General features: G+C 38.5%; 1 protein-coding gene across 1 annotated transcript in view; it reads right to left on the reverse strand.

The window, feature by feature from the left end:
* csmd2 (CUB and Sushi multiple domains 2) overlaps positions 1-16,994 on the reverse strand; it is a 443,344-nt gene that overhangs the window by 103,617 nt on the left and 322,733 nt on the right. The window contains exon 34 of the mRNA XM_041809040.1: positions 3,328-3,423. Coding sequence (XP_041664974.1) covers positions 3,328-3,423 — 96 coding nt within the window. The remainder of the gene's footprint in view (positions 1-3,327; positions 3,424-16,994) is intronic.

Consider the following 16,994-nt stretch of genomic DNA (forward strand, 5'->3'; position numbering starts at 1 on the left):
TATAAACTGTCAAACGCATTTGACCAGTTATAAAATATGAAAAAAAAAAAAAGGTTTTCACTTATGATGATGATGATTTTGAGGTTAAAAAAAGTAATTTTTAATAATCTGACAAAAAACATTCATTAGTTCATAAAGGTCAAAAAAATTAAACTGAAGAAATAGAAAAAAATGTTTTTAAAGGCAAATATATTAGAAAGAAAGTCAAAATCATGAGTTTAAAAGGTCAAAATATGAAATAAAATCTGTCATCGTGAAATAAAAAGTCAAAATATGATTCAAAATTTTTAAATTGTGAGTCCAAAAGGTCAAAATATGGGATTAATATGAAAAAAATATGAAATGAAAAATAATAACAAGTTAAAAAGGTAAAAACATGACTTTAAATTTTAAATATGAATCTAAAAGCTCAAAATATTATATAAGGAGTCAAAATTCTGAGTTGAAATGCTCAAAGTAAAAAATAAAAAGCTAAAATTCCAATTTTGAGTTCTTATTAGATGCAAAATTGAAAACAAATAAATATGAAATTAAAACACAAATCAATTTAATTTCCCACATTCCTGACTTCTTATCTAATTATTTTTACTCCTTAATTTTTCAGATTTTATGAATTAACAAAGATATCTTAAATTATCGGGGATACGTTGACATTTTCATACTTCAGGAAAATCTGCATACTGACGGGCCAGTTAAAACAGAAATATCGTACGATCTTGCAGACCGGATTAAACTGTTCCATCGGCAGGGCCTTGAGTTTGACACCCCTGTTCTACAGTGTCACTGATGGTAGCTCATGATTTTATTCAAGACAGTTCCCAATAGAGCCTTCACACATGAGCGATGGAAGGATTTGTTAGAGAAGTACCATGAAATCTGGTGTATAACCTGCACTTTTGCTACCTGTTTTTAATCTAGAAAGTTGACTGTAGCTTAAACACTAGGACGACTTGTATAAAGTGCTAAGATGCACAACATGATCACCTGCAGCTGCCACATTCCAACACTGCAAAAGACCAAAACTACAGAAAATGTATCCCCATTCTTTGTGTGTTGTAAGTTGCCGCTTTGGCTTCACTGCTGGAATACATAATGACATAAACCACACAGATTGGGCCTCTTTTTAACCGCTTTCCCCCCTTCATTAGCTCATAAGCATTCATTTAAAGAAAAAAAGATGTATACTGTTAAGTAAATAATCTGTGCGGAGCGCTAGTTTGACTGAAACATTCTTCAGTAAGGACAACAGGTGACAGGTGGAGGAGGCCAATCAGCTCAATCACTGCAGGCTGAGAGCTAAACGATCTTAATACAGCGACTTGATGCCCAGACTTCATACTGCAAATAAAGTACTAAAAGCAGAGGTGGGAAAAAGACCAGACTATTGTACTCAAGTTAAAGTGCAGTTACTGATTAAAACTTAATTAAGCAGAAGTATAAGTATTGGACTATAAATCTACTCAAGCAAAAATAAAAAGTGAGTTATTTATGGTTTCCTCAAAGTAATGAGTATAAGTAGTTACTTTTGATCCCTGAGAGGATTTCACAGTGAAATATGATCTTTACTTTATGTGCAATAACTAGACAAAAAATATAAATCTCCAACTAGGTTGTTATTTTTATGGTGTATTCTAAGCCGGGCATACACTGTGGGATTTCAAGCCAACTCAACGACAGTCGTGGCAGGTTGTCAACTCATAGTGTGCGACTGAATCGCTCACGATGCGCAACCATCGTAAGCGATTTATGTGCTCACACTATATGGACTGATGGTCGTGCCTGACCTGAGTGCTCAGGCTGTTCAAGTTAAGTAGGGATGGACTGTGACAGAAATCTGCAGAGTTTCCTTTTTAAAAATCACACACAGGAGGATGAAGTGTTTCCATTCTTATACTCTTCCCTCTGTTTATATCCATCCCACACATAAACAGCATCACCATCCATGTCAGCTGCAGGTAGGATTATTTCCTGCTTGTTTATTTCCTTTATTATATCTAGGGTTGGGGGGGCATGAGAAAGTCATTCCAGCTGTTGCCATGGTAATTTAGGACGTTGTCTGACAGTTTACAGAGGAAAAATACCCCAAAGTTGAGGATTCTGCTCATGTTTCTGCTCTCACTGTGGAAGCGACTGGAGTTGTACAACTAAAATATCAAACATGTCAGAAATCCATCCGACCAGTTGAGAGTAGCTGGTCGGGCTATGATCAGGTCATTGTTGGCTATCGTATCTGCCCTGTACGCAGCACGACTAACAACGCCCGATCCAACTAAAAGGAGCGACTTCCAAGTCATGCAACTCAAAAATCGTGGCTGAATTGGATGAAATTAGCACAGTGTATGCTCGACCTAAAGAAGAACCCAACAGCTGATTAGGGATGAGTGGGATCATTCTCAGACTTTGTGCTGACCGTCACATGTGAAAGCCAAATGTCTGGCTGTCTTAAGCTTGGACCTCCTTGTTTTGGATTCAGTACTTTTTTTTACTCAGTACTTGATACTTTACAAAATGTATAGAAGTATAAAATAACTTACCCAAAATAAAATTAAGTAAATGTTAAATCACTGATTTCAAACTTCAATCAAAAGGGTACATGTACATATAAGCAACTCTATTACAGTAATCTGAGTAAATGTAATTAGTTACTTTCCTCCCCTGACTTAAAGAGCAGCCCAGCTACACAAAAACTGCACACTTATGAATGAAATTGCAGAAGAATGGTTTAAACTTTGTTCCCCTTTAGGAGATTTGAAAAAACAGATTGCAGCTTATATAACGGGGCAAAATATATACCAGATTTTATTGTAACTTAAAGTGGGTGTAGAGATGATCACACATTGTCCTAAACAGATGTTTTATCTTCTCTTAGCTGGGCATTTCCTTCAGCTACCTTATAGTAAAGTACAAGAAAAAAAAAAAAACATACTTATTGATTAAACTTCTCCAGAGTTACCACTGCCATTGGCTATGTGAAGCAGATGTCATGTTGGGTACAGTGCATTCTTTAAGATAAATAAAAAAAATAAACAATTCACGAGAAACCTCCCTCTCTGGGGAGCAGCTGAACAGAGAAGTTACAGCACAACCTTTCCAACTGCCTTTTATACTTCCACTGTGTTAATGCTTCAGAGCACACACTCCAGCACCCCCACACACAGACATATCACAGCTGAAACAGTTGCTGAAGGTGAATCCTTTCCAAATCACTCAGCAATTCATCTATTATGGAGGGAAACTGTGGCTGAGTCGGAACAGAGGGAATCCAAAAAAAAGCAGTAGGATTTGTTTGTGTGCATTTGTGCGTACGCCTGTGAGTTGCAGACTTACCCTGGTAGACCAGGTGGAATCCTCTGGAGCTGGATTGGCCTTTGGAGGTGAAGCGGATCAGGATTTGGTTGGAGGTTGCTAACGGCAACGACTCGCCTGAGATGAAAAGTTAAGACACAGTTTGTAATGTTATTAGCGAAGTGCTGTCTAGAGTTTATGTTTCTGTGGGTACATAATGCTTTTATCAGGCTCCCAAACTGCCATTTAACCACCCACGCAGTAAAATAAAAATAATACATCTTACATTGGCGTAATTTAAGATAGTTTAAGTTTTAATGTGTAACAGTATTTTAAGAACTTAATATGTCCCTCTGCCAATAAAGTAATAAAAAAATGTAGCAGTTATTCTGCAAATACCTGAATAAGGGACTTCCTGAAAGTCTCTGAATAAAGTTAGGGTTTTGCTGTACTGCAGAATAGTGGGAAAATAGGGCCTTATTCTTGTCAAAATCTGCTGTTGAATCTAGGGCATTGCAAGCAGATGCTGGGCTTTCATAAAATCACCTTCTATAAAGACAAAGCATGCAAAGAAGGATTTATACACCGTGTTCCAAATTATTACGCAAATGATATTTTCTCTAATTTTCCTGAATAGTCAGTCAAATGACAGTCAGTATAATTTTCAAATCATCAACGGTTAGAGCATAATTCAGATTTTATTGAACAAACCTCCCAATGATATTTCTTGTTTTCAAAATTTAAAAAAAAAACTCAAAATGAACTGTTCCAAATTATTATGCAAAACAGTTTCAAAACATTTTATAGATCATAAAGAACTGAAAATGGTCATTTGTTGAATCTGCAGCATTAGGAGGTCATATTTACTGAAATCAAAGCTATTTCAATCAAAAACATCTTAACAGGACAAGTTTCATGTTAACATAGGAGCCCTTCTTTGATATCACCCTCACTATTCTTGCATCCATTGAACTTGTGGGTTTGTGGAGAGTTTCTGCTCTAATTTCTTTGCCAGATGTCAGAATATCCTCCCAGAGCTGCTGTTTTGATGTGAACTGCCTCCCACCCTCATAGATCTTTAGCTTGAGGATGCTCCAAAGGTTCTCAACAGGGTTAAAGTTCAGGGGAGGATGGGGGCCACACCATGAGTTTCTCTCCTTTTATGCCCATAGCAGCCAATGACACAGAGGGATTCTTTGCAGCATGAGATGGTGCATTGTCAAGCATGAAGATAATTATGCTACAGAAGACACGGTTCTTCTTTTTGTACCATGGAAGAAAGTGGTCGATCAGAAACTCTATATACTTCACCAAGGTAATTTTCACACCTTCAGGAACCCTAAAAGGATGTACCAGCTCTCTCCCCATGATTCAAAACATGACTCTTCCACCTCCTTGTTGATGTCGCAGCTTTGTTGGGACATGATGGCCTTCCACAAACCATCAGCTACTCAATCTGGACCCTTCAGGGTTGCACGCCACTCATCAGTAAACAAGACTATTTGAAAATGAGTCTTCATGTGTTTCTGGGCCCACTTCAACTGTTTCTGCTTGTGAGCATTGGTTAAGGGTGGCTGAATAGTAGGTTTATGCATGACTGCAAGCCTCTGGAGGATCCTACACCTTGACATTTGTCTGGCAGAAACCTTCCTGATTATGTCTTTATCTGCACTAACCTGTCTGTGCTCTGAATCAGCGACAAATTTCTTAACAGTACGATTATCGCTCTCAAGTTTTCCTGAGATAACTAATGTTTTCATACCTTGTCCAAGGCATTGCACTATTTGACACTTTTCAGCAGCAGAGAGATCCTTTTTCTTTCCCTTATGACTCCAGCTCCAAAGCATTTTAATTCATGGTCATTTTCTTTGTCTTGTCCCAGCTGGACTATTGTTACACATCCCCAAATTATCCAATCATAACTGAAGATTCTGCAGCTGGTGTAAAATGGTGCAATTAGTCTCGTAAGTGCTCTACTACCAGCTTTAAAGATCACAGCTTGTCTTGCTTAACTTCACAGGCACTGTGTGAGACATAGAGTCACATCCAAGGTTGGGTTCATCACCTGCAGTGTAAAGCTCTCTATAATCAGACTCCTGCCTCTACACAGGTAGTGTTACCAGCATCGTGTCCAGGCAGGACTCTAAGGTCACCTGACTGGGGCTTAGTGACTGTCCATCTGTCACACCTCAAGGCCAAGGGTGATGGAGCTTATGTTTTCGTGGCTCCAGGTTCTACAAAGACCTTTTTCTCAGTTTGCATTCAGGGATGTAAATAGCAAAATTATCAATTTTGCTCTACAGCAGTGGTTCTCAATTGTCCAGCCTCAGGACCTGCCACCACTTCCTGAACATGCAGTCATGACCAAAAGTTCTGAAATTTCCAAGAAACCAAATTTATTTAACAATGAATACAACTATTTGTACCATATTTAGAACAAAATGTGTCAAAGACAAAGAGGCAGAATAAGCACATCATTATAGAGACCCTAAACTGATATGCATGCATGCAGTGTATTTTGTTCCATTCTCATTTATAAGGTGTACATTTTGGTTGTTTTCTAGAGATTTGGAGACACAAAAACATTTAAAGTAAGAAAAGCAGTTGTGTTTTCCTCAGAAAAAGGAGGAAAACAGGTTGAAATCTCGGGAAATGACTAAATTGTACTTATTCTTTAGGAAAAACAGTCATATAAAATGTGGATTTTGGCTCAGTGCATCATAGACCCATAGCTCTGTGACCCACTTATGAGTTGCGACCCACCATTTGGGAACCACTACTCTACAGGATAGCATAAGCATAGGACAAAAACATTGCACGGAGGGCAGTTTGCCAGGAAAGTTTAAATCTAACACTGCATCGGGCTTCTGTTGCATGTGTCGCCTATAAAGGCTGCAGTTAATCATCTGCTCTGCAGAGAGAGTGATTGGCTGCAATCTTTCATCTCTCCATGACCTGTACGCCTCCAGGACTCCGAGGCACGCAGGTAAAATTGCGGCCGACCCCTCTCACCCCTGGACCTGGACTTTTTTAGGCACCTTCGGCAGGAGGCTGAGGTCCATCAAGACCAAACCCTCCAGGAGGCTGAGGGCTATCAGGACCAAAACCTCCTGTCACAAGAACAGTTTCTTTCCCTCTGCTGTCAGCATCATGACCAGTACTCCGGCCCTCCCCCCTCTCCCTACAGACTATCACTGATCCCCAAAACCAGCAGAGAGAATGATGCATGTTATGCAGACTTATGTTACATAAACACTCACTGGACTTTGCACGCTGTCTACGTTATACTTTTGTAAAAAATGCACCATAAGCTATTCACCAGTAAACCTGCACATCTGTACAGTTTTTGTTTTTTATACAACCTTTATACAAACATTTGGGATGTTGATTTTTTATACATATTTTTTATTTCATCTTATTTGCTACTATGTGTATTAGGGCTGAACGATTTGCAAAAATGTTTCCCCCCAATATTGCGATTTAATACACAATTATCATTAGGTTCCTCAATCTTATGTATTTCCCAACAAATCTCAGCAAAAACCCATTCTATATTATAACCTACATTGAGGTAGGAACACTCTCATCATATATTTAACCATTTTATGCAACATGGAGCTACAGTTTTGCTTGACAGAGAAGGCTCTGCTGAAAAATGCTCCCTGAGTTAGTCAAGCAGCTGCGTTGACTTTCCAGGGAGCAAATAGCTAAAAAAAAAAAAAATGTATGTAAAGATACATTTATGAGAATGTGTATTTAAAACAATGAAATTATTCCAGAAGCAATTAATCCAGCATGAATCGGAATATGAGGGTGCAGCTATATGCTATAAAGGAGGTGGCTAGGGTGGAGGAGGTAAAGCTATGCCAGCAGCAGCGTGGTGCATTAGCAGGAATTTGTGAGCAGTACATCTATTTCTGTGGATTACTGTGTTAAGAGAAAGAGCTGTGATTGGCTGTGGGAGCTGGGAGGCAATAATTGGTGTCAGCTGGCTATCAGATTATCATGGCTAGGGGTATGACTTCAGTGAACTAACACCAAGTTTCTTCAATATAAGATTGATTATTTTTGGTCAAGAATGGAGAATTTTTTCAAACCATTCTAAAAGAAAACATTTTAATGTTTGCATAATGTGCAGAAAATCGCTGCTGCTGCAAAACATAAATGTATTAAGCTGGTGATTTGACACATTTCATGTTAAAGAAATACTGCGACTTCTGTGATTTGAAAAATTGCAGCATGCTAACCTAGCAAAGCAGATGGATTCGTCCGTTTCTGTGTTTCTCACTGGCGAATCCATCTTGCAAAGCTCCCATCTGAACCGTGACAGGACCAATCAGTGACGAGGGGCAGTACTCTTGGGTGCGGCAGAGTCGTGATGTATGCAAACAGTGAGAGAGGCCGGTGCAACTAGCATGGACGTGCTAAAGCGCCAGTTTTATCAGAATTTGACAACATTTCATCGTTAGAAGAAGACCAAAGAACACTATTCAGTTGTTTTCTTTTCAAAAACACAGAAGTCTTGTACTGACATGTTTCACATGTTTACTGACATGACATGGTTCACGGTGTGTGGTTCTCTATGGAGTCTACTTTAGTAGCAGTAGCAGCTGTCATGTGTTTCATTGCCCTGATTGGCCCGTAAAGATGTGACAGAATATTCATCCAATCATCCTTCGATGTTTTTTTTTTACAAAGGCTCTGCCCTTTCCCAAGGCCGTCTATGGAAGGTTAGATGGATGTGTGAAACACATCCATCTGGCGTGTCAGGTTGGCGACATGCCATATTGCAACTAATTGCCCAGCCCTAATGCATATATATGTATCTTCTATTCTATTATCCTGCACTTAAGTCTAACACCTCAATATTTTTTTACCTTATCTTTAGTAGCCTTTATTCTCCCTCTGTGTTATCTGCTTTTGCACCAGACACCAAGTCAAACTCCTTGTGTGTGAAAATGTACTTGATAATAAAACCTGATTATGATTCTAATTCTAAGGTGATGCCATAAATCAAATTTCACTCAGCTAAATTAAAACTCTCTGACTAAATAAAACCCAAAGAAAGAGGGTATTATGTCACAGCAATTACTGTTATGATTGCTTGCTACCCCAGTCAACACAAAGTGTAATTAAACACAAGTAAACCCCATGACGCATCTACTGCGGTGGAAAACTATTTGTTGACTGACACAGAACATGATACAATGTGTGAGCATCTCTGTCTCTGACTTTCTGTCTCCCTCTCTGTGGGCTGCTGACTGGCTCTCTGCAGTGGATCTCATTACTCTGTGTCTGCTTGCTGTCACACTCTAGAGGGAAGCAGACATGCTTAACCCCAGAGGCAACATCTGTGTGTCTGTGAGAGTGCATGTCAGTGAGTCTCTCCGTAGCATGTGTGTGTTTTGCTTACGTTTTAGTATGTGAATAATTCGGCACCCCTTGTATAAAGTGTCCTGAGATAGCTCCAGTGGCACAGTTTCTCGGTGCGTCATCACTATGATTGTTTGAGTTCCACAGTAGGATCCCCAAGGCATGCTGGGTAGTTTATTAGAAGCAGCCCTCGCTGAGTGCTATCACGGTGACGGTGTTTCATAATTTGCTGTGCTGGGCAGGTATTCATCCAGACGGATCAAACATGTGTCAGCATGTAACTTATCAACCCTCTGGCCACAATCCAGCTGCAAACCACTTTGTCCTTAAAATGATCCTCTCCGCTGCCATATGGAAGACTTACAAGGACAGATATTTCTTTGGCTGCAAGTCAATCGTCAAAATTCATTGGCAGGTGTTGGTGTGCACTGGTTTAGATACAGCAGTCATGGGGAAAATGCCAGAGATTAACTAAAGCTCCAGATGTTCAACCACAACTCAAACAGGTTTTGTGTTAAAAACAGAGGGAAGCCCAGCAGGGACAAAGTAAAGAGAATTTTCTCTTTTATGAATAAATGTTCTGCATTGATTCAACAGCATGTAACAAAAGCACTTTAGCAGTAAAGTAGCCATACTAAAACATATTTGAGTTATAGTGGACTCTGTAGTCCCATTTGGAATGACCACAGGAAGTGAAAGTTTCCTTTTTTATATATGTTGAAAAAAGCATTACAGGGATATTTCAGTATTTTTGAAGCTGGGCTGTACGAGGTAGAAGTGGCAGTGATTTCAGTGAGCATTTATCCTTTAAGAAGGACTTACTGGTTGTACTGGTGAGAAAGCTAGGCTATACAGTGTAACATACTGAGTACTAACATTGCAAAGCAGATGGATTTGACCATTTCTGTGTTGGCGAATCCATCTTGCAAAGCTCCCATCTGAACCATTTAGGCCTGGTTAGAAAGTGACAGGACCAATCAGCATCGAGGGGCAGTACTTTCAGTTGCGGTGGAGTCGTGACGTATGCAAGCAGCAACAAGAGGCCAGTGCAATTATGGCGGAAAAGATTAGCATGGATGCCGCTAAAGCATCAGTTTTATCAGAACTTGATGACATTTCTTCATTAAAAGAAGAACAAAGAACAGCAGTGAGTTTTCTTTTTGAAAATGACAAAAGTCAAGTACTGACATGTCTACAGTCACCATGGTTCGGGTTATGCGGTTCTCTATGGAGTTTACTCCTTGATAGCGGCTATGTCACGTGTTTTGTTGCTCTGATTGGCCCGTAAAGATGTGACAGACAACGTTCATCCAATCACCCTCCAAGTTTTCTTTCAAAGCCTCTGCCCTTTCCCAAACGCCGTCTATGAGAGGCTTTCCAGACGGATGTGTGAAACAAATCCATCTGGCCTGTCAGATTACATGGGTACCGCTTCTACACGAAATGTAGCAAGTTTTGGTAAAAATGGGGCACAAAACATAAGCAATATTGAAACCTCCTCAAGCATTTAATTTTTTATCAAGAATACCCCGTTGTTTTGCTATTTTGTAATGCAGGCTATGGCTAGCAGTTAAGTGTTCTTGCATTGCAAAATGGTGACAATAACACAGGAGCTTTCTGGGTAAAAAAAAAAAACATTGCAATGCTTTAAAATGTTTTGATAGTGCATACATTTCAGCCAACATCGTTTTGTGGCCCATTTTAACCAAAAACTTGCAAAATTCCAGAGAGAAACTGTACCCATCTGTTACACTGTATAGCCTAGCTTTCAGCTGTTTTTTGACAAAGACACACCTAAGGTTAAGCCAGAATCTCAAGGCACACCATATTCATATCAATACAAAATAAACTCTTTGATTGATATTACAGCCAAGGCCCCCCTAATGGGGGATAAAGGGAAGAGCATTGTGAGTCCCTGCCAGATGGGGGCTCATGGAGGTCAGTAAAACCATGCTCCATTGCTAAGTTAAGCTGTGATAACCAACATTTTAAACCTGAAATAACAAATACTCACATCAAAGCAACAAATTATAAATACATCGTATTTATTTGTGCTCTAATTGTGAATTTTGGCAGCAATTTGTAATTTAAGTCTCAGTCTTAGTCTTAAGACAAAATGTCTTTGAGTTTTAGTCCCATTTTAGTCATTTCTACCCTGTTTAGATTTAGTCTAGTTTCCATAAAAAGTCCTCACATTTTAGTCTTTACTTTTAGTCCAAGCATTTATTTTCTTGCCTTAATCTGGTACCAAATCATGGTGGTGTGTTCTCTGCACACTAACCTGGGGTCCCTGCTTTCTACAGCAGAGAGACTGAATAGATACAGCTGCATTGTTTTTTGACAGATTTACTACCAGTAGAGAAATGTCATGGATTTTGAATGTCCGACAAAAACTCTCTTTCGTTTTAGTCTAGTTTCAGTCATCTTGATGAAAACTACACTTACTTTTTGTCAGTTTTAGTCATCACAGATCTATTTTTGCTAGTCTTAGTCTCGTTTATGTCATGGAAAAAAAGGCTGTCGATGAACATTTTTAGTAATAGTTTTAGTCGATGAAATTAACACTGCTTTGATATGATATAGATTAATACCTAAATCCTTTAAAAAAATCGGAAAATTGGTCAAACAATGGCAAAAATGGGTGAAAAAGTGGCAGAAAATGGGTTTTAAGTGATTAAAAAAAGGTGGCAAAATTTGGCAAAAAGTAGCAAATTGGGTTAAAAGTGGCAGATGAGGGTTAAAAAAAAGCAAAAATAAAAACAAAAAACAAGACAAATGGGTTAAAAGTGGCAAATAGAACACGCACAAATGGGCACAAATGGCGAAAGTGGGAAAAAGGAAAAAAAAATGGGTTGAATGTGACTAAAAGAAGAGGCAAAAGTTGGAAGCAAGACTGGTCAAATTGGCTGAAAATAGCAAAAGTAAATAATTTTAACATCTGCACCCAACAATAGCTTGCCACACTTTTAAGTTCCAAAATGAGGGGACAGTTAGCCAGGATGCTAGCAACCAATGCTACTGATCCAGCACACATGCCCTGGGGAGGAACCCATTCTCTGGGATTTTGGGGGGCTCAGCTAAATCTGTGGGCAGACCTGGTTACAGTACTTTTCATAAAGTTGTAGTTATAACATACGGTTGTATAAATTCCAAAGGCACACCTAGACTTGCACCATTTTAGAACCACTGGCCTAGCATCCAGGCCAGTACAACCAGTGAGTCCTTCTTAAAGGGGCAACGCTCACTGAAATCACTGGGGGCTAATGCCACTACTAAAAATACTGTAATATCCCTTTAACATAAGCCACTTGATTTCTTTCTTCAGTCTTTTGCACTTCCTGCCAACATGCCTTCCCCTTTTCTTTACTCATTCTCGATGTATTCAAATTTATTCTATTTATTCTCATTATGAATTTTTGAGTCTCTGCCACTCCTGTTTCCTTTAGTCTTATTCTGTGAGTCACCATTGGGTCCTGAAATTCAGTCGTCAAGCTTCGTTCTGAAAAATAGTGATATCCATCACCTGACATGAGGAATACAAAAGTAAATGAATCAGACGTTTTTAAGGTCACAATTATCCCAGCTCACAGCTTTGTGTTTTGACTGCTGTGATTTACCAAGCTCAACAAATAATATCCTGCCAACCACTAGAATAATTGTGTGCTTATTCCCAATAATGACAGCTTTTACATTTAGACAGCATAGATGAGTTTGAAGCTTCATAAGTTTGCAGTTGTGTACGGTGGTCGATGTGTAAGCTTCCGTGATCTGTGTGGTTTAAGTCAGCACACACACTACTGGATTATGCCTAATTCATGCTAGTTATGCCTGTGTGCACTAGTCCTTGAGCTTGGCTGTCTGCGCGGGCTAAAAGTCTCTCTTCCCTTTGCCAGAGTGTGTCTGCTCAGCTGTGCCATGCCTGGTTAGAGAGCCCTGTGAACCTGCCGCCAGGAGTCTGCAGTTAATATAGCGTCCTGTTTATTGAGCTGTAAACTGGATTTTCTGAGGCTGCCCTGGACACAAACCAAAGTAATCATTTTGCTTTTGTCGAGCCACAGGGCTAGAGCAGACTGAGATGGAGAGCTGCCCTATCCCACACACCTTTTCACCCCAGCCTTCTTAAGAGGTTGAAACCCCCTCCTCCCCTCACATCCAAGCAGTTCTTTAAGCCCTCCCATACAGTTGAGGCATTTATCTCATACATGTATTAACAATTTCACACTACTGTGACAGCAGAAATATGTAGGAAGGAAGAAGGCCAGGGCTATTCAATTGGATTGGAATGGGGGCCACTTCCTGAAAACACATCTACATGAAGGGCCAGCGCGGTGAAAAATATTATAATCATTATTAGAACGACTTTTAATAGTAGGCAACGATAATCTGAGTGAAATCAAAATGCAGCTTTTAATGATGATTTCATTTATTAAGGGAAAAAACCATCCAAACCTACCAGGCCCATGTGAAAAAGTCATTGTTGACAAGTCCCAAGACCACATTTTGAATGTCTTGGTCTTGTCTTGGTCTCAGACTGGCTTCAGACCGACTTCTTTAAAAACCTATGGGATAGCAGGCGCTCTCATTTGCATATCTATTTTTAACCCCTGGTAGAATTGTAACCAAATGAGACACAGCAACAGTACTGTCTCCTTCTAGAAATATCCTTCCTTCTTTTGCAGAAATGTAGTATAAAGCAAACACATCAAAAACAATATAAAAAAATATATATAAATCTGTAAAAATCTATATTTGTGTTAGTATCTGTACACTTGATTTTGATTTGATTGCACTAATGTAAATAGTTTATTTTTAAAAAAATATGCTGTCTTTTCAAATTGAGCACTTTCATTTTATTTTTTGTTTTTGCCATGGTTCATAAAGGTGAGTGTATTTCAAAAATGAAGTAATGAACATACTCGAAATATTGTTTTTGTGGTTTGAAACGATCTTGTGCAACTTTTTTACAATCACAACTTTGAGGGATAAAGCTATGACATTTCAGAGAGCAACAATCAGAGCAACAAAACACGTGACGTAGCTGCGACTGAGGAGTAAACTCCATAGAGAACTGCATAACGCGAACCATGGCGACTGTAGACATGTCCGTACACGACTTTTGTGTTTTTTGAAAAGAAAACAACTCCCTGCTGTTCTTTGTTCTTCTTTTAACAAAGAAATGTATTCAAGTTCTGATAAAACTGATGCTTTAGCGGCACCCACACTAATGTCCTCCGCCATAACGGAACAGGCCTCTTGCTGCTGCTTGCTTTTGTCATGACTCCGCCACGCCTGAAAGTACTGCCCCTCGTCGCTGATTAGTCCTGTCACTTTCTAACCGGGCCCAAACGGTTCAGATGGGAGCTTTGCAAGATGGATTCACCAGTGAAAAACAAGGAAACGGGCGTATCCATCTGCTAAGGGTTGTATTGATGTATAGCCAATTCAAATACTCCAAAAAATGGCACTACAGCATGTAAAGATATGCAGTGGTGGACTTGTTCTATGACAGGTCATAAAGGGTTAATGTGATAATAAGGAGAATCACTTGCTAAAACAAGAAATAGCTACTCCTGCAAAGGCTCAGACATCAGTCCATCTTATTTCTACTCAGAAATACTCTGAATACTTACTTTCTGCCTCATTCACCTGACAAATCTAGACAAACATCTCATTTTCAGATAATTAAAATAATTCCAGACTTGTCAGTGGCTTTTGAATACATAGAAGGATTTATCTTTTAGATATGAGATTTTTGCACGTTGTGCTTTGAAAGAGTTGCAGACACTTTGTTTTTAGTTGTCACATTTATTATAAAGAAAATTAAAATAAAAGAGAGAACACTCTTTAACTGTTCAACCATGTCATGTTTTTTTAAAACTGATTTTTATGGTCTTAGGCTTGACACGGTCTTGAGCCCTAAAAGTCTTGGTCTTGTCTTGGTCTCGGTGCACTCTGAGCGTGAGCAAGTCTTGGTCTTGGATAGTATGGTCTTAAGTACAACACTGCTTCCAGCACAAATGTGGAAGTGCCTTCTTCCACAGCATTTTTCTCTCATTATGAGAAAAGTATCCATTAAACCAAACGTTGATGTTTTGTTTAGTAATTATGTCTTATAAGGAGATGTTTTTTATCAAACAGAGTCTTGAATTCGAAAAGAGAACAAGTTTAGAGAAGGAGGCTGTAGAGGTGGGAGGTACTGAGCAGTGCTGCTCTTAACTTCCTGGAGATGGTGAGTGTGGGCGGGTTCAGTGTGTCAGAATGGTCAACTTTTGGATAAATATATATTGAAGTGCAGAAACTATACATATTGTATCTTTAAGGCACTGTTTCTCAAATGGTGGGTGTGCCTTGGGAATCTGCGCAACCATTCATGATTACTCCAATTGTACAGCAACTTAAGATACTTTCGAGTGTACTTTTTAGTCCTGATCACTGATTAAGATAATTTTATGATAATATCATTTTAAAACGTGCATTATTATGAAGTATGTAAAAACTGGACAACCTCTTATGAAGCTATTTTTTTTTCTGTGGTATTTCTGGTATTTTCTAGCTCTGGCTTTATTTCATCTGTACATATTTTGGATAATCAGGTTTAAAAATCCCTAAACATGTGTGCAAAAAGTTTTGGATTAGCAGCAGAAGATTGCTTTAATTAATGACTGTGACTAAGGCAGATAAAGCTTAAATGTATGTTGCAAAAATAAACATTTTAGAGTGTCTTTGTCCAGTTGTTACCAAATGGTGAAGGCCAGGAATGTCTAGGTGTGTGTTGTGGATTTGTACACTGTACAAATTTTGTACAGATTTTGTATGTTTTACAAAATCACTGTACACTGATAAAAATATCCAGCCCAATCTACTTAGAAAATCCTAGGCAACTTTTTGCAGATTAATCTTTGTAAAAACTACTACTCTCTTTTAGTACAAGAACAAAAAAACAAAGTGAAATTTACTTACATTTTCAAGTAGATTCAACAAGACTAACCTTTGTTTGACTTATTTTTTTCTTTGAAATACATCTGATTTCAATTATTCTTAGCTTGTAAAAATGACTCAGGCTTTCAATGCAGTCTGACACAATTATATGACTAGTACAATTTATGATTGCCTCCCACTGGTGGCATTCATTAGTAACATCTATAATAATGCTTACAAAGGAAGTCGTTGCATTTGTTTCCACTCCTTTTTGATTTTCACTCATCAATAAAATTATCAGAGAAAGGTAAATTTTTCTCCACAAACCTAAGTCAGGCAGTCAAACTCATTTTCAGGAAGTTTTCACTCATGGTGCACAAGTGTTGACCATCAAAATCAACAATAATCCATCAGAAAGATGAACAAAGCAGTGATCTCTGTACAACATTCAACATCTAAACTCACCTGATCACATTTAAACAGATCTAGACACATAGGAACACTCTGCCCCAGGGCATCATGGGAAAATTCTGCCTACATATCCCACCAATCTGTCCTATCATCACTGCCATGTCTTCAGTTAGCAGTTGATCTGATTGTTAGAAAAGCCAATTACCACTCATTCGAAATACCCACAATGCATCACAGGGGGCATTTATTCATGGATAATGTAGTTTTTTGTAGTTTTGAAACACAGAATTAAACTGAGAAAAGGTAACAAAGTCAGGCTTAGTTATGTGGATAAACTTTGGAAGATTGGCTTACATAACCTAAATCATTCTTGTTTAGGAAAAAAATCAATGTGTCTTGTATTTTTAACAAAAGAAACTGACAACAAAATTAAATTTACTTTACAAGCTAGAAACTTTTATTGTTGATATCAAAGATTAAATTAAGTGAGGCTCAGTTTTGATCTAGCGTTTCTTTCTGAGTGCTGTTCTTCAGTTGGATATTTTCTGGGTAGTGCTTGTGACAGAGCAGCTTTTAATTCATTTAAGTGTGGGAATTAAATTGGGAGAATTAAAGACAAAAAAAAAAAAAAAAAGGCCAGCTGAATGGTTTGATTTCAGTAGAAAGCTGATATTCCTCACCATAACTTGACTTTTAACAAGGTTTAAACTTGCACATTCATACAGTATATGCTGCACTCTTAAATGCTTGCTACATTTGAAGGCATTTCTTATTAAAGGGATTAGGATATTGCAGTGGAAAACAGGCCACGTTTTTGTGCCCTTTTGATTAATTACTGCTTGAAATGGCATTGAAAAGGATTTCTGCAGCCATTTTAGCAAGAATTTTGAATGAGACGGTTACATGAATACGTAGCTGCAAGCTTAGGAGTTGAGCCAAAATTATTAACATAAGACACTTCCTCTAAGGTTGTACTTTACTATTTATGCTATTTATGGTTTTGCAGC

This window comes from Cheilinus undulatus, linkage group 16 (genome assembly GCF_018320785.1).
Source record: "Cheilinus undulatus linkage group 16, ASM1832078v1, whole genome shotgun sequence".
In the NCBI taxonomy this organism is placed as follows: Eukaryota; Metazoa; Chordata; class Actinopteri; order Labriformes; family Labridae; genus Cheilinus; species Cheilinus undulatus.